Source organism: Ornithorhynchus anatinus, chromosome 11, assembly GCF_004115215.2.
Source record: "Ornithorhynchus anatinus isolate Pmale09 chromosome 11, mOrnAna1.pri.v4, whole genome shotgun sequence".
Classification (NCBI taxonomy): Eukaryota; Metazoa; Chordata; class Mammalia; order Monotremata; family Ornithorhynchidae; genus Ornithorhynchus; species Ornithorhynchus anatinus.
The window spans coordinates 3720260-3738304 of record NC_041738.1 but is presented as its reverse complement, the minus strand read 5'-3'; the positions used below and the strand labels follow the sequence as shown (position 1 = coordinate 3738304).

Here is an 18045-nt window from a genome sequence, read left to right as displayed (position 1 = left end):
AGGAGGAGGAGGAGGGCGGGGCCTCGGGGCCTCTTCTCGCGAGACTTGCGTCGGCCCCGCCCCCCGGAAGCGTGCGATGGCGGCAGTTCCGGCGCGGGGGGCGGCGGGGAGGGGGGGCAGCGCGGGATGGCGGAGGCGGCGGCGGTGGCGGCGGCTCCTCCTCCTCCTCCCGGGGCCGCGGGCTCGGCGGGCTCCCCGGCCTCCTCCTCCTCCTCCTGCCCGTCGTTCCCTCCCGCGGCCCCGGGCGGCGTTGGCGGCGGCTGGACGAAGCAGGTGACCTGCAGGTAAGGGGGCCGGGGGGGGGGGGCGGCCTTGGCCCTCCGTCCTTCTGCTCCTGCTGCCCGCGCCCCCCGACACCCCTGCGCACGCTCCCTCCATCCAACCCCTCACAGCTCGGGGGTCTCTCCCCCGCCTGCTGCCCCCCTCCCCCCTCGAATCCCCCCCATCTCGGGGCTCCCTCCCTTCCTCCTCTCTCCTCCATCCCCTCCCCCCATCCCCCACATCTGGGGGCTCCCTCCCCTTGCCTCCACCCTCCGTCCCCAATCCCCCCCGATCTCGGGGGTCCCTCCCCCCTCCTCTGTCCTCCATCCCCTCCCCCCATTTCCCCCGATCTCGGGGCTCCCTCCCCCTGCCTCTCCCCTCCATCCCCAATCCCCCCCCGACCTCGGGGCTCCCTCTCCCTGCCTCTGTCCTCCATCCATCCCCTCCCCCCAACCCCCCACATCTCGGGGCTCCCTCCCCCATCCCCCCCCAGCCCCTCCGGATCCTGGGGTTCCCTCTCCCTGCCTCCATCCCTCCCCCCCCCCGAATCCTGCCGGATTTCGGGGCTCCCTTCCTCCCTCCCTTCCTCCCCCTGCCTGGAGCCTCCCCCCACCCTCTGCGTCCTGGGGCTCCCTCCCTCCCCCTGCCTCCCACCCCACTTTGTCCTGGGGCTCCTCCCCCTGCTGCCAACCTCTCCCCCACGCCCCCAACCATGTCCCCGGGCTCTCTCTCCCTGGTGCTCTGCTTTTCCTGTCCCTAGGTTCTGGAGCTCCTGGCACCAGCGGCCCCCCGCTTTTCCAGGGGCTCCCTCCCCTTTGGAGCCCGGGGGTCCCTCCTGCCCCGGCCCCCCGCTATCCAGTTCCCCTCTCCCTATGTTCCAGGCTTCCCTCCCTCCTGGCGCCAGCCCCGCTTCCCAACCCGTTCCCGGGGCTCCCTTCCCCCTGGCACCGGCCCCCCCACCCCCTCATGCCCCCAGGCTCCTTCCCCCCCCCGGCAGGACGGCAAATTGGGGAGGCAGCTTGGACAAGTAAATGGTGATTTGGCTCTGCCTTGGTTCATTTTCTTAAACCACCCATTAAAGGCGAGGTCTTTTTTTTTGCAGCGCTCCCCTTGTAGCTCGCCTCCGTTTTAACAACTAACCCCTGTCCCTCACCTACCCGCTTAATAGAGAACTAGCCAAAGTCCTCAATCCGCCACCTAGACACCATTTTCCTTTAGAATATTTACCTTGATCGTCCCAGATAAATTCGGAGGCTTTATTGGTAAGACTCAGAAGGACGCGTTTTAGAACAACTTCCACACAGAGCTTAGCCAACAGAAAGAATTGTTGGCAAATTCTCCAGGTAATTAAAGTGACTGGGCTTCATTCATTCATTCATTCAGTAGTATTTATTGAGCACTTACTATGTGCAGAGCACTGGACTAAGCGCTTGGAATGGACAGTTTGGCAACAGATAGAGACGATCCCTGCCCAACGACGGGTTTGCAGTCTAATCGGGATGTAAAATGCCCTGAGGATTTGGGATCGTGAAACCCGTCTATAGCGAAGAGCGTTTTTATGTCAAAATGTCCACCTGCGCCGACTTTGCCTCCCTTTGGGACAAAGCTAGGGTCCTTCCCTGCCTTGATGCCCCTCGTGCCAGCTTTTCCAGCCGTCAGCTCTGCCCCAGGGGGTGTCCGGGTTACCAGGCCCCGGGGTCCAGGCGGGGTCCGCAGCGGGTGAGGAAAGCGGCCGAGGACCTAGTATTGGGCGCTTCCTCTGTGCGGAACACTGTGCCGGATGCCAGGGCCCGTTCGCGAGAGTGAGTAGACACGATCCCCGGCCTCAGGGAGATTGCGGTCCGGCGAGACCTAGCTCTCGGGCTGATACCAGTTGGGGTCTCCATGCCGAGTCCCTGCAAAAGGCACTTGGTGTCCTCCGTCTTCCCGCCCGTCTCCCCCGCGTGCCGTCGCCGAGCCCGAGGGGGGACTCCTGGGACCTGGCGTGACTTGCCCTTCGGCCAGGATGCGGCCCTAGCGATAACAGATGAGAAATTCTCTCCAGGGTCTCCCGTCCTCTAAAGGAACCCCCGTCATGGAAACACTTCCTCTTAGGAATACTCGCCTCCGTTCCGCCTAGCAAAGAGGCGGCTCTTCCGTCCGGGCCTCAGAGGGAGGAGTCACAGTGGCATCTGTCTTTGGGGCCAAACCCCCCTGAGTCGAGATGCGGGCACTTGGCCCTTTGACCCTCGATAGGAGCGGCGAGGCAGCGAGCGGAAGAACGGGCGGCGGCGGGAAGGTTCGTCTGGTCATCCGTTGCCTGGGCTCGCTCTCTTCTTTTGGCATCTCTTAAGCACTTCCTATGTGTCAGGCACTGGGGTAGACACAAGTTAATCAGGTTGGACACGGTCCCTGGCCCACACGGGGTTCACAGTCCCGATGCCCATTTTCTAGCTGAAGTCACTGAGGCCCAGAGAAGTGACTTGCCCCAAGTCCCAGACCCGGCCCACTGAGCCACCCTGTTCCCAGTGGAGCTTCCTCGTTTTGCCAGTTGATTTTGCCAGAAGAAATGGGCACACTCTGCCTTCTACTAGAGCGTGGGGTCGATCCTTCGAGGTCCAACTTGGACCTGAGAATGGGTGGTCAGTCAGTGTTCCCAAAGGCAGCAGCGTATCCCAGGGGAAGGTTGACCAGCTGTTTCGAGATCACGTGTCTTGGTTCTAGGGGGATCTGATCCTGGAAAAAGTGAACGTTGGGGTGCCGGCCAGCTGTACGTCAGCTAGGGAACATTTGAGACCGTGGTGACTAAGCCGGCCTCCAAAATCATTTTTTTAATGGTATCCGTTAAGCGCTTACTGTGTGACGAGCGCTCTTTTAAGCACTGGGTAGATACCGGATAATCAGGTCCGACCCAGCCTCTGTCCCACGGGGGGCTCGCGGTCTAAGTAGGAGGGAGAACAGGTATTGAATTCCCATTTTACAGGTGAGGAAACTGAGGCACAGAGAAGTGACATGATTTGCTTATGGTCACAAGGCAGGCAAGTGGCGGAGCCAGGATTAGAACCCAGGTCTAGGCTCTTTCCCCCAGGACACGCCGTTCTCCTGATGGGACAGCAGTCTGCCTTTGACTTTCGCTCATCTTCCCCTTCCCGGGGTGAGACCGAAGAGGACAGTGGAGCGAATTTCACACCTTTTCCCTCCCGATAATAATAATTGTGGAATTTAAGCACTTACTGTGTGGCCAAGCACTGTGCCGGGCACCGGGGTTGGATTTAAGCCCATCGGATTGGACACGGCCCCCGTCCCACACGGGGCCCCCAGTCTTAATCCCCATTTTACAGACGAGGTAACTGGGGCCTAGAGAAGTGAAGTGCCTTGCCCAGGGTCACGCAGTAGACAAGTGGCGGAGCCGCGATTAGAACCCAGGACCTTCTGACTTTCAGGCCCATGCTCTTAACCACCGTGCCGTCCTCCTTCGCTGCTACGCCGTGTCGGTGCTCCCCAGGAAATGGGGGTCAGTCGATCCGTGTGCCGACAACTTTCAATCGCGTTTGAATGTTTACTGTGTGCAGAGCACTGTGCTTGGGAGAGTACAATATAATGATACAATAATAATGTTGGTAATGTTGGTATTACTATATATATATATATATGAGATATAGAAGCAACGTTGCTCAGTGGAAAGAGCCCGGGCTGCGGAGTCAGAGGTCATGGGTTTGAATCCCGACTCTGCCACCTGCCAGCTGGGTGACTGCGGGCAAGTCCCTTCCCTTCTCTGTGCCTCGGTTCCCTCGTCTGTAAAATGGGGATGAAGACTGTGAGCCTCACGAGGGACAACCTGATGACCCTGTAATCTCCCCCAGCGCTTAGAACAGTGCTCTGCACCTGGTAAGCGCTTAACGAATACCAACAGTATTATATATAGATATATCTTCTATATCTACTATAGTTTCTCAGGCCTTGCTTGAGGGGTTCAGGAACCGTGGCCCACTGGAGAATCCAGGAGCCCGCGCCCCGAGCCGCCCCTGGAAACCAGACCCCTTTTCTGTAGGGCTGGAAAAGGACGAGGCCTGCCTGCCTCCTCGCATTCCAGCAAAAATTCCTTTTGTAATGGGTTTCCTGGCCGGTAGCAAAGAGGCTGGAGGCTGGGTGGGATTTATGTCCCGGCTTTCTTCGGGTCACAGAATGGCAAACAATGGATGCCTGATGGGAGGGAGAGAGGCAGGGAGGGAGGGGGGCGGCCGAGTAACGCCCCAGGGGCAAAGATTGGTCTTGGCCCACCCGTTCTTTCCCAGAAAAACTCCTGTGTTTCTGGAAGATTCCCTGCCCTCCCCAGCTCCCTCGCAGCCTGGTGGCCCCCGTCTCTGACCCCTGCTTTGTCTAACGGGCAAATTGTTGGGGAGGCCACAAAGCAGCCCCAACAATCTCTCTTTCGGGCCAATCTCTTAGAGAAGCCGGGGGGGGGGCTCAGTGGGAGTCAGGTCATGGGTTCGAATCCCAGCTCTGCCACTCGGCAGCTGTGGGACTGTGGGCAAGTCCCTGCACTTCTCTGGGCCTCGGTGACCTCATCTGGAAAATGGGGATGAAGACTGGGAGCCTCACGTGGGACAACCTGACTAGCCTGTATCTCCCCCAGCGCTTAGAACGGTGCTCTGGACATAGTAAGGGCTTAAATACCAACATTATGATTATTTTTATTTCTTCCCTTGGTAGTCACATGCCCTCAGGAGGAGGAGAGCCCTTCTTATTCCAGGGGGCTGGAGGGGGTGGAGTTTATTTGTTGGACCAGAGGGAGGGAGGAATCCCCTCGATTTTATTTATTGCTATCGTTTTTGTCCGTCCGTCTCCCCCGATTAGACTGTAAGCCCGTCAGTGGGCAGGGATTGTCTCTATCTGTTGCCGAATTATACATTCCAAGCGCTGAGTACAGTGCTCTGCACATAGTAAGCGCTCAATAAATACTGTTGAATGAATGAGTGGGAGAGGAGGGGTGCCACGGAGGGGTGGGGGTGGGCTCCTCCCCCAAAGTCCCCCCCACCCCCCCACCCCCGCCCTTCTCACGCTCTCTGTGACCATCGACCCCCTTTCTGATCAGATTCCCTTAAATGGATTATTCATGAGAAGGGGAGTAACTGATAGGGATCGGATGCCGGTGCTCAGAGCCCGGCCTGCCAATCGCCCCTTCAAGTAGGGCAGGAGAGGTGTGAAGAAGCAACCGTTCCCAGATTCCCAGAAGTCTGCGGCTGTTCCCAACGGCTTTTTTCTGGAATCCGGCCTCCTTTTTTCTCCACCCTCGTCTTAAAACCGCTTCTGGAATTCTCCATGCCTGGGCATTGCGAACGCTCGCGTCTGAAAGGGTGACTTCTGCTATCCACTGTGGGATTGGTGAAGCGCTTACTGTGTGACGAGCCCTGGGGGAGGTACAAGACGTTGAGGTCGGGCTCTAGGTCAGACACGGTTCCTGTCCTTCCCCGCAGTCTAAGGGGCGATTGGATTCCCATTTTGCAGATGAAGAAGCTGAGGCCCAGGGAAGCAAGGTGACTTGCCCCAGGTCACGCAGCAGACCGGTGGTGGATCCGGGTTAATAATAATGATGGTATTCGTTAAGCGCTTACTATGTGCCGGGCACTGTACTGAGCGCCGGGGTGGATACGAGCAAATCGAGTTGGACACAGTCCCTCTCCCATATGGGGCTCACAGTCTCAATCCCCATCTTACAGATGAGGTAACTGAGGTTCATTCAATTCATGCAGTAGTATTTATTGAGCGCTTACTATGTGCAGAGCACTGTACTAAGCGCTTGGAATGGACAGTTCAGCAACAGAGACGATCGGCGCGGCTCAGTGGAAAGAGTCCGGGCTTGGGAATCAGAGGTCATGGGTTCTGATCCCGGCTCCGCCGCTTGTCAGCCGGGTGACTTTGGGCAAGTCACTTCACTTCTCTGGGCCCCGGTTCCCTCATCTGTAAAATGGAGATTCAGACTGCGAGCCCCAAGTGGGACAACCTGATGACCTTGTATCTCCCTCAGTACTTAGAACAGTGCTTGGCACCTAGTAAGCGCTCAACAAATGCCATCATTATTATTATTATGTTATTAATCCCTGCCCTGCTCATGGGCTCGCAATCTAAATGGAGGAGACAGGCGGCAAAGCAGAACAGAACAAAACAAAAACAAGACATCATCAAGATAAATAGAATCAAGGGGATGTACACCTCGTTAGCAAAATAAATAGCGTAATAAATACATTAATAAATAAATTAAGTAGATGAAGTGTCTTGAAGTGAAGTCACACAGCGGACAAGTGGCAGAGCCAGGATTAGAACCCATGAACTTTTGACTTCCGGGCCTTCTGACTCCCAGGCCCGGGCTCCTTCCACTAGGCCGTGCCTGTTTTCCGGAACTTGGCAGAAAGCCGAAGGGGACGAGGGAGTGCCTTCTCGCCCCCGGGGTGGGGGGCAAAGGTCCAGCCGGTCCGGCTGGATGGGATGGCAGAGGCGGATCCGGGTGCGAGGATGGCGGGGCAGCGGAGGGTCCGGGCAGGGCAGAGCGGGCGCTGGGCGCTGACGGAGTGGCGGGACCAGACACTTCCAGTCTCTGTCTTAACGTCCGTGCCGGGGGGGTCTTCCCCACCCCAGGTCCCTGGCTTCCCTTGGCCTCCCTCCCCGATTGCTTCCCCCCTCTTGTCCCTCTATCCTAGTGGATAGAGCACGGCCCTGGGAGTCAGAAGGACCTGGGTTCTGGTCCCGGCTCTCGTTCTCCTCTGCTGTGTGACCTCGGCCAAGTCGCTTCACTTCTCCGTGCCTCGGTTCCCTCGTCTGTTAAATGAGGATTAAGGCTGAGCCCCGCGTGGGACGGGGACTGTGTCCGACCTGATCACCTTGTATCTACCCCAGTGTTTAGTACAGTGCCTGGTACATAGCGAGGGCTTAATAAACGCCATAAAGAGAAAGAGCCAGGCGGCCAGGGGGTGGGGACAGACCAGGCAGAGGCCGCACTCACTTCCCACTAGACCCGCTGCTGCTGCTGCTGGATGCCCTTTCCCTGCCACTCCTCTGCTGTTTGGCCTTAGGCAAGGCACTTGACTTCTCTGGGCCTCAGTTCCCTCATCTGTAAAATGGGGAATAAGACTGTGAGTAACTGAGGCTCCGAGAAATGACTTACCCAAGGTCAAACAGACGAGTGGCGGAACCAGGATTAGCACTCAGGTCCTTCTGACTCCCAGGCGTCTGCTCTCTCCACGAGGTTACGCTGCTTTTCCAGCTGCTCCTCTCTTTTGAGAGAGACTCGTTACTAGAAGCAGCAAGACCTCACGGGAAGCACGAGGACCTGGGTTCGCATCCCGGTGCTCTGCCCCCGACTTCTGTGTGACCTTAGGCAGGTCACCTCACTTCGGTGGGCCTCAGTTTCCTCCCCTGAGAGTGGATATAAGTTAGATACCTGCTCTCCCTCCCCCTTTAAACTGTGATCTCCGTGAGGAACGTGATCCGTGTCCGACCCGATTGCGTTATATCTATTCCAGGACTTACTATGGCGCCGAGACATAGTTAAGGAATTAACAGATGCACAATTCTGATTATTATTATCACTCTAAGATCATCAGCCCAGCCGGTCACATCAGCAACCGCCCCCTCACCCCCTAGGATGATTCGAGGGACTGGGCCAGTTGCCCTCCTGGGTATCAAGCACCCAGTACGGCGTTCTGCACATAGTAAGTGTTCAGTAAACGCCACTGATTGGGCCCTTATTGCCAGGTTAGGACAGTACCATTTATAGACATTTTCAGATGCTCTCTGTTAATGTCTGTCTCCGTAAGCTCGTTGCAGGCAGGGAATGTATCTATTGTATTCTCCCAAACTCTTAGTACAGTGTTCCACGCACAATAAGCGCTCACTTAGCACAGTGCCCTGCCCGCAGGAAACGCTCCATAAATACCACCGATTGCAGTTTTCGGCCCCGGCAGCAAGGAATTCTGCCCGCGGCGTGATAAAGTGTTTCCTTTTGTTCATTTATTTGCCCCACCCTCAGCCCCACGAGCACTTATGTCCGTATCCCTGATATTTTGTCTGTCTCCCCCTCTAGACTGTGAGCTCGCTGTGGGCAGGGAACACGTCCGCCAACCCCGGCGTATTCTCCCAAGCGCTCGGTACCGTGCTCTGCACCCAGTAAGAGCTCAGTGAACCCCGTTGATTGATCCGGTGTCTTCCGACTTCCCGGTGGGGAAGGGTCCGGTCGGCAGTTGCATTTCGAGCCTGTCCACGCCCTTTCCGATGTGGATAAACGTCGCTCGTGCCCGCTGTCCGTCGGCCCAGTTCTGATGGTCCGGGCCCGTCCTTGTACGGAGGCCGCCCCGGCCCCCGTCGTCCCCGCGGTCCTTCTGTCTCGCCTGCGGCTCCAGCCCGTCCCTGCTCAAACCCGGCGACCAGAAGCGCCCCGACATGCCGGGGACCGGCGGACCAGTGGGTAGGGGGCGGGCAGGACCGGACCTCTCGGGCCTCGCCGGTCCGTTCCTCCTAACGGGAGGACTCGGGCTGTCTTTCGAAGCGGCCGGGACGGTCAGGTGGGACACACACACCCGCCCCCGTGGGGCTCTGGGCCTCACCTCCCCAACGAGCCCCACACAGGACCAAAGAACGGCACGTCTTGGTGCGAAAAGGAAAATTTCACCAGGGAAGGTTCACTGCCTCGCGGCGCTCGCCGGCGAAGGCAACAGTAACGGCTTTTCGGGGGCGGCGGGCTTGCCGGCCGGGCCCTTGGGAAGGAGGGCAGCGGAGCGGAAGTGGGAGGGAATGGACAGTGAGTGCCCTCGCTTCTCGGGAACGGGCCCGTCCCACCGGGGAACCGCCCGACCTCTATCTCTGCCTGCTCCGTTGGGATCGGGGAGGGGGGGGGTCCTGGTCTTCTCCGATCTCGATTCTTCTGGAGCAGCTGGACCAGGTCAGCGGCCTTTCAGAGCCCTGTTGATATGCGGGCACTCTGCTAAACACTGGGGTAGGTGGCGAGAGGATAGGGTTGGATACGGTCCCCGTCCCCACAGGAGCCTCATGGTCTAAGGAGGGAGAGCAGCGTGGCCCAGTGGAAAGAGCCCGGGCCTGGGAGTCAGAGGACCTGGGTTCTAATCCCGGCTCCGCCTCTTGTCCGCTCTGTGACCTCGGGCAAGTCTTTGTGCCTCGGTTCCCTCAACTGTAAAATGGGGATTAAATACCTGTTCTCCCTTCTGCTTAGACTGTGAACGCCATGCCGGACAGGGACCGTGTCCGACCTAATTAACACGTACCTCCTCCGGCGCTTAGAACAGCGCTTGACGCATAGTAAGTGCTTAACAAATACCGCAATTATTATTATAATTATCGTTATTACGACTTAGGAGGGGGAGCAGGTATTGAAGAAGCGGGGCCTAATGGGTGGAGCGGGGACCTGGAGTCAGAAGGGCCTGGCTTCTAATTCCGGCCCTGCCGCGTCCCTGCTCTGTGACCCTGGGCAAATTGCCTCACTTCTCTGGGCCTCGGTTTCCTCATCCTGTAAAATGAAGGAGAACCCGTTCTCCCTTCGATTGGGAACCCCACGAGGGACGGGGACTGTGTCCGAGCTGATGATCCGGGATCTCCCCCGACGCTTAATACGGTGCTCGGCACATAGTAAACGTTTAACCAGTGCCTCGGTTATGATTGATTTTTTTATGTCACCCGGTAAGCGCTGGGGTAGATAAACTAATCAGGTCGGACACGGCCCCTGTCCCAGAAGGGCCGCGCAGGTCTTCATCCCCGTTTTACAGATGAGGGAACTGAGGCCCGGAGAAGTGAAGCGACTTGCCCAAGGTCACACAGCAGACCAGTGGCGGAGCCGGGATCAGAACCCGGGTCTCTCCGGGTTATCGATCTCCATCCTCTTCAGGAAGCTCCCGAGTCGGCCGGCGGGCCCTCCGCCCGGCCGTGGTTTCGGCGCGGCCGGACGGGTTGACGGGAGAGCGGGAGCTTGACCGGCGCGGCCGGCGTCACTGTCCCTCTCTCCGGTCGGGTCCCAGCAGGGCTTTCTCCAGGGGGCTGGAGTCGGGATGGGCCCGGAGGGGCGGAGGATTGGGGGTCCAGGAGGTCCATTTCTGGGGTCTTGTGTCTTGCAGATATTTCCTGCATGGGGTGTGCAAAGAAGGGAACGGCTGTCGCTATTCCCACGACCTGTGTGCCGGTCAGTCGTCCATGGTTTGCCGCTTCTACCAGCGAGGCGGCTGTGCCTACGGAGACCGCTGCAGGTAAGGTGTCCGGCCCGGGTTGGAGACGCCCCCGGGGAGCCGCGCCGATATCCCAGTAATTACGGCATTCGTTAAGCGCCAGGCACCGGACTGAGCGCTGGGCTGGATAGAAGCGGATTGGGCTGGACCCAGTCCCCGTCCCACGTGGGGCTCACGGTCTCGACCCTCACTTTACAGACGAGGTAACTGAGGCCCAGAGCAGCGAAGCGACCTGCCCAAAGTCACAGGGCGGACAAGTGGCCGGGATTCGAACCCTTGACCTTCTGACTTGCAGGCCCGTGCTCTAGCCACAAGGCCGTGCCGCTTCTCAGTAACTCTGATTCTAATGGGAATAATAATCGTGGTATTTGTTAACCGCCTACTGTGTACTGAGGGCTGGGGTGGATACATGATCATCAGATCCCACACAGGGCTCGCATTCTAAGTAAGAGGGAAAATGGCTTTTGAATCCCCATTTTGCAGACAAGGGAGGTGAGGCCCAGAGAAGTTTAAGTGACTTGTTCCTGGGGAGACAGACATTACTATAAATGAGGAAATTACAGGTACGTACATAAGTCCATGTGTACTGAGCTCCATTTGGGATAGGGACTGTGTCCTACCTGATCACCTTGCAAATGGGGACATCCGGGTAGAGAGGCAGCGTGGTCTAGTCGATAGAGCACGGGTCTGGGAGTCAGAAGGACCTGGGTTCAAATCCCCACTCCCCTGCTTGCCCGTTGCGGGACCTCGGGCAGGTCACTTAACTTCTCTACGCCTCCGTGGTCTCATCTGGGAAATGGGGATTGAGACCGTGAGCCTCGTGTAGGGCAGGGATTGTGTCCAACCCGATTAGCTCGTATCTACCCCGACGCTTAGTACGGTATCCGGCACGCGGTAAACACCGTTATCACTGTAAGTGCCGGTGGAGGGGTGAATAAAGGGAGCAGATTCAGTTGCAGAGGTGATGCAGAAGGGAGTGGAAGAAGAGGAAATGAGGACTTAGACCGGGAAGGCCTCTCGGAGGAGGTGGGCCTTCACTAAGATTTTGAAGGGGAGGAGAACGATCGTCAGTCGGATATGAAGAGGGAAGGCATTTCAGGCCAGAGGCAGGTGGCGGGTGAGAATTCAGCGGCGAGATAGACGAGGTCAAGGTACAGTGAGTAGGTTGGCACTGAAGGAGGACAGAGCGCGGACTGCGCTGTAGTAGGGGAAACCTCCACCTTCCAACTTGAACGGCACGGGATGCTCCCTCACCCAGAGCCGGGATCTGAGGAATGACGATTCCAAATTCATCCTGTCGACACTCTCCGTGACTCTGTAGGCCTCAGCCTCGTCCAGTCAATCGGTGGTATTTACAGAGCGCTTACTCTGCAGGTGGTAGGAATGCCAGGAAAGGTCCGGGGAAAATGGGGAAGAGGCAGACCAGCAGCTAGATGGACGGAGAGCGTAACAACGAGAACGGAAGAAACTTTAGGAAGGTTACGGATTCTGGCAGGAGACGGGACGTTCTGGAGAAAATACATCCCTAAGAGTCGCTGTGAATCGGAAACGATTCGACGCGGCACTTGATGATAACAATAGTATGCAGAACGCCGTACTGAACGCTTGGCAGAGGACAGTTCGACAGTTGGCGTCTTTGCAGCCTGAAGGGTCCGGGGGCCTTTTGCGTCCCTGTTCATTTGGAAGCGTGGTGGTTCCCCTCTGCCCTGTCGCCGCGAGTTTGGTGGGTTTCTCCTGCCCCTTAAACATATCCTAAAAGGATCGCCATCCCCCTGGGCCTGCCCCAGAGTGGAATATGTATGCTTGTGTTGGGGGAAGGGGGCAGGCAGGGCTTGGAGGGGCGAGCCCCCCAGCCGTAGAGCCTGGGGTCCCCCTCCTCCCCCAGGGACTGGTTTCTACTCTCACCTGACCCCACTGCTTCTCTCCATGCCCCAGCAGGGGCCATAATCTCTGCTGGTTTTCCCCCCAACTCGCTCCCTCTCCCCTGGTTCCCTTCGGGCAAACACTCTTTGAACCCTTCTCCCCCCTTCTGAACCAAGCCCATCCCTCAAACTGTCTTTCGAAGTCCAGACCGGGCCTGGGCGTCAGGTCAACCCTCAGTCATCTGTGGTGATCGGTCTATTTGTAAAGGGATTGCCGAAATTTTCAGATAATCCCATATCCTCGTAGTCATTAGTTATCTCCCAAGCCAGTTCCCAGGAAGGACAAAGGTCCCTGGCAGGGGAGGAAGAGAAAGGAACCAGCTAATCTACAAACAAAAAAATCGGGGGTCCTCAACGAGGGAGCTGATCGGAGGCACTTCTATGGCTCCCGCATTTTGTCCTCACAACCTTTCCTGTCAGGTAGGAAGAGGAAGGGTCCATCGTACAGATGTGGAAACTGAGGCCCACAATTTAGGCTTCTGCCCCCCACCGCCTCCAGAAACCATCTGTCTTCACCGTTGGTCTTGGAAGAAGGGGCTGGGGAGTGGGGGGAGGAGACAATGACATCAGGTTAGAGAGCCCCTGTCCCCCGTGGGGCTCACAGTCCTAATCCCCACTTTCCAGATGAGGTAACTGAGACCTGAAGAAGTGAAGTGACTTGCCTGAGGTCCCACAGCGGACAAGTGATGGATCTGGGATTAGAACCCAGGACCGTCTGCCTCCTGGGCTCGGGTTCTACCCACTAGTCCGCTAGGTGCAATAAATACCCTTGATCCTGGGGATCAGTCGGTCAGCCAGTCGTATTTATTGAGCACTTACTCTATGCGGAGCACTGTACTGAGCGCTTGGGGGAGTACACTGTCACAACAGACACATTCCCTGCCCACAAGGAGTTTACAATCTAGAGGGGGAGACAGACGATTTAAATAAATAAACGTTCATAAGTGCTGTGGGGACGGGAGAGGGGTTGAATAAGGGGAACGAGTCAGGGCAGTGCAGAAGACCTTTTGCTTTTCATTCATTCAACCGTATTGAGCACTTACTGTGTGCAGAGCATTGTATTAAGTGCTTGGGAGCGTACAGAATAACGATAAAGGGACACTTTCCCCTGCCACTGAGAGCTTCCAGTCTAGAGAGGAGCTTTTATGGTATATTCCTGGAGGCCCGGCCCTGCAGAATGATGATGGGAAGGCGCGGCACAGGGGAGGGACTGTGTCCCACCGTGATTTTCCCACTCCGCTTTGGCCGTCGGCCGGCCGGAGACGAGAGAGCGGAAGGAAGGAGGGTGCGCCCGGCCGTCGGCCGAGAGGACCCGCCGCGATATTCTCACAGTGCCCACGCTCCGTCTGGAGCCGCGGCCTCCGACGTGGCCATTGGGCTGCTTTCCTTCCTCTGATGGTCCGCTTTCCGCCCCCCAGATATGAACACACCAAGCCCGCGAGGCAGGACGAGCCAGCCGCCGCCAAACCCCAGCCCCCGGCGGCCCCCGCTGCCCCCTCGGCCCTCCCGGAGCCCCACGGTGACCCCGGACGGGCGAGCCCGGCTCCCACCGGGGCCAAGGCCCAGGCCCGGGCCGAAGACTGGGTGAACGCCGTGGAGTTCGTGCCCGGCCAGCCGTACTGCGGCCGCGGTAGGTGCCCGGCGGGGTCGGGCGGGGACAGCTGGGGGCCGGGGGACTCCCGCCCCGGGGACGTGGCGTCTCCGTCCCTGCCTGGCGGCGGCCCGCGCTCAGACCGCGCGGACCTGCCTCGTGGGGCCGGGGGGCCGACAGCAGCCCCGAGCCGTTGGTCTTCCCCTGCGGGGACCCCCTCCCGCCCCGGTGGGACCGGGAATCGATCCCCGCCCCGTTACCGCCCCGCAGGGGCCCCGCCCTGCCCCGGCGCCCCCGGGCCCGGCGCCGCGACCAAGGAGGAGCCGGAGAAGCCGCCGCCGTCGGCCGACATGAAGAAGCAGCTGTGCCCCTACGCCGCGGTGGGAGAGTGTCGCTACGGGGAGAACTGCGTCTATCTCCACGGAGACTCCTGCGACATGTGCGGGCTGCAGGTCTTGCACCCGGTGGACGCCGCCCAGCGGTCGCAGCACATCAAGGTGAGCCGGCGGGATGGCGGTCCCGGGGCCGGGCCGATGGCCCGGCCCGGTCCCCCTTCCGGACGTGGCGGGGCCTCCCCGTTGGCAAGAGGGCGGCGCGTGGCGGGTGGGCTTCGCTCCGTCCCCCGGGGATATCCCAGCGGCGGAAGGGCCCGGGGCTCGGCGGAATCCACGCCCGGGATTCCCGCTCCGTCCTCGCCCCAGGGAGGAGGCGGTGATGAGAACTGGGCACTTCGCCACGCGCCCGCTAGGTGCCAGGCACCCTTCTAGGCGCCGGGGCGAAAACGGGGTCATCAGGTCGGACACCGTCCCCGTCCCACACTCGGCTCCCAGTCTCAAGGGGGAAGGGAGGACAGGTATTGAATCCCCATTTTACAGATGAGGGAACTGAGGCCCCGAGCACTGAAGTGACTTGCCCAGGGTCACACGGCGGTAAGTGGCAGAGCCGGGATGAGGACCCAGGTGCTCCGACTCCCAGGCCGGGATGTGGACCACGAGGCCCAGGCGTCCAGGGAGGGACCTGCCCCCGGGCTCCCTCGGGACCACCGGATCCTGCCGCCCGCCCCCCCCCGTCCCGGGACTGGGAACGTTGCCTCCCGGACCCCAGCTTCCGGCTCTTCCGGACTCTGCGGTTGGGGCGTCTTTCCGGGGACCCCGGGGGGCCGGTCCCGGGCCCCCGGGGGGCCGGGGGAGGGGCTCTCGGGGCTGACCCTTGGGGCCCGTGCCCGCCTCTCTCCGCCCTCTCCCCTCCCTCCCCCCCCCCCGCCCGCCAGTCTTGCATCGAGGCTCACGAGAAGGACATGGAGCTGTCGTTCGCCGTCCAGCGCAGCAAGGACATGGTGTGCGGGATCTGCATGGAGGTGGTGTACGAGAAGGCCAACCCCAGCGAGCGCCGCTTCGGCATCCTGTCCAACTGCGGCCACGCCTACTGCCTCAAGTGCATCCGCAAGTGGAGGAGCGCCAAGCAGTTCGAGAGCAAGATCATCAAGTGAGGGGCGCCCGCGGCGGCCCCCTTCGTCGCTCGGCGGAACCGTGGCGCCCGCCGAGCGCTTAGCGCGTGCCGGGCGCCGTTCCGGGCGCCGGGGTGGAAGCGAGCCGATCCCTCTCCCGTGTGGGGCTCACGGGTCTCCCGTCCCCATGTGAGAGATGAGGGAACCGAGGCACGGAGAGGCGGCGTCGCCTGCCCAGGGTCGGACAGCAGACGAGGGGCGGGGCCGGGGATCAGAACCCGGGTCCCTCCGACTCCCAGGCCCGGGCTCTACCCGTGAGGCCGCACGCTGCGTCTCGCCTCCAGGCTCGCTTCGGCCAGTCGGTCGCCAGATTCGCCGAGCTCCGGCTGCCGCCGATTCGGGCTCGCGTCCGGGGGTGGCGCGAGGCTTCCCCGGTGCTGCCCGGGTCATCTCGCTTTCAATCAATCAGTGGTATCGAGTGTTTACCGTGCGCGGGGCGCTGTACTAAGCACCTGGGAGAGCGCAGTACAACGGAATTGGCGGGCACGTTCTCTCCGCCCATAACGGGCTTACGGTCTAATAATAATAATGAGGGTATTTGTTAAGCGCTCACTGTGGGTCAAAGCGGTGTTCTAAGTGCTGGGGTGGATACAAGATGATTGGGTTGGACACAGTCCCTGCCCCACACGGGGCTCACAGGCTTAGTCCCCATTTTACAGATGAGGTAACAGGCACAGAGAGATGAAGTGATTTGCCCAGGGTCCCGCAGCAGACGAATGGCGGAGCGGGGATTAGAACCCACGGCCTTCCGCCTCCCGGCCCCGGGCTCCTCGGGCGCTGCTTCCCGCATTCTCTTCTAGCGCCTCCCCCAAGGGGGGCCGCCGGACCGCCCGGAGCCGGTGAGAGGCGTGGGGTCGGTAGACCTTCAGACTGGCATCCGTGTAGCCCGTAAGCAAAGCGGGGGAGGGGAGCGTGCCACCTTCTGTGGGCACCCTGCCCCGCCAGTCAGCAGCCAACGCGCCCCCCACCCCCTCCGCGCCTCCCCAAACGAGGCCCGGGCAGAGCAGGACCTGGAAATAGGCCGTTCACACTGGGAGGCCGAAAGCATTCTCTGTAGGGAGAAGGGTGCCGGCTTATGCCGGAACGATAATCGTGGTAAAGAAACGCCGACCGTGTGCCCGACACTCCGTTAAGTCCTGGAGGTAGATAGAAGATCATCAGGTTGGACACAGCCCCCGTCCCACCCTGGGTTCACGGTCTACGGAGGAGGGAGAATGGGTAGGGAATCCCCATTTTACAGGTGGGGAAACCGAGGCCCAGAGGAGTGGAGCGACTTGCCCGACCTCACTAAAGCAGGCCAGCGGCAGAGTCGGGAATTAGAACCCCGATCTCCCAGCCCCGTGGTCTCTCCGCCAGGCCACGCCGCTTGCCCGAAAGACCGGAGAAGCGGCGCGGCCTGGCGGAAAGACCGCGGCCCCGGGAGCCGGAAGACCCGGGTTCCGATTCCGGCTCCGCCGGGTGGCCAAGTCACGTAGCTTCTCCACGCCTCAGTTCTCCCGTTCTCCGTCCTCCTGAGTCCGTGAGCCCCGTGCGAGACGGGGATGGGAGCCACCCTAATTCACTTGCAGCTGCCCCAGCGCTTAGAACGGTGTTGGACACTTAACGGATACCACAGAAAACAAAAAAGAGAGGCCCGGGCTGGAGCGAGGGAGCTTTGTCCGTGAGGCTTGGAGTGTGGTGCGGCGTGTCCCGTGCTACGGATTTTAGGAAGCGCGCCCCCGCTCAGCCGTTCACCGTCCCCCAGGTCCTGTCCGGAGTGCCGGATCACTTCGAACTTCGTCATTCCGAGCGAGTACTGGGTGGAAGAGAAGGAAGAGAAGCAGAAACTCATCCAGAAATACAAGGAGGCCATGAGGTACCGGGAGATGGGGGGGGGGGGGGGGGGTCCACGGGGAAAAAGGGCGGCCCCAGCCCACGGAGGGTGGGCGGGGGCCGGAGAGGGGTCCGTCCTCTCGGGGGCGGGGCCCGCTGAGTCCCCCGTGGGCAACGGTCTCCCTGGCAGCAACAAGCCGTGCCGATACTTCGACGAAGGGCGTGGGAGCTGCCCGTTCGGCGGGAACTGTTTTTACAAGCACGCCTACCCTGACGGCCGCCGGGAGGAACCTCACAGGCAGAAAGTGGGCACGTCTGGCAGATACAGGGTAGGTGGCGTCCGTCCCGCGCCGGGGGAGGAGGGGGAGGTCCCCGGGCCTCCGCTCATCCCCGCCCGCCCCCCCGCAGGCCCAGCGGAGGAACCGCTTCTGGGAGCTGATCGAGGAGCGGGAGGGCGGCGGGCCGCCGGACCCCGACGAGGACGAGGTGGTGACCTTCGAGCTGGGCGAGATGCTGCTCATGCTCCTGGCGGCCGGCGGGGACGACGAGCTGACCGACTCGGAGGACGAGTGGGACTTGTTTCACAACGAGCTGGACGACGACTACTACGACCTGGAACTATAGCCGGCCGGCGGGCAGGAGGGGCCCGGGGCCGCCGGACCCGCGCCCGCCCGGGGCCCGCCTCTCCCGCCCCCTCCCCCCGGAGAACGTGTGGGTCTGCGCGTGCGTGCGTGTACGTGTGTGTGG

The 18045-nt window shown here is 60.3% G+C and overlaps 1 protein-coding gene across 1 annotated transcript; it reads left to right on the top strand.

Moving 5' to 3' along the window:
* Positions 1-159: 159 nt before the first annotated feature.
* Positions 160-18045, top strand: MKRN1 (makorin ring finger protein 1; the record flags this gene model as incomplete). Its single annotated transcript, XM_029075235.1, has 8 exons — positions 160-284; positions 10359-10487; positions 13807-14018; positions 14250-14476; positions 15250-15464; positions 17231-17341; positions 17489-17627; positions 17707-18045. Coding segments are annotated over 8 exons (1374 nt in total), but the record flags the coding sequence as incomplete, so codon positions are not given.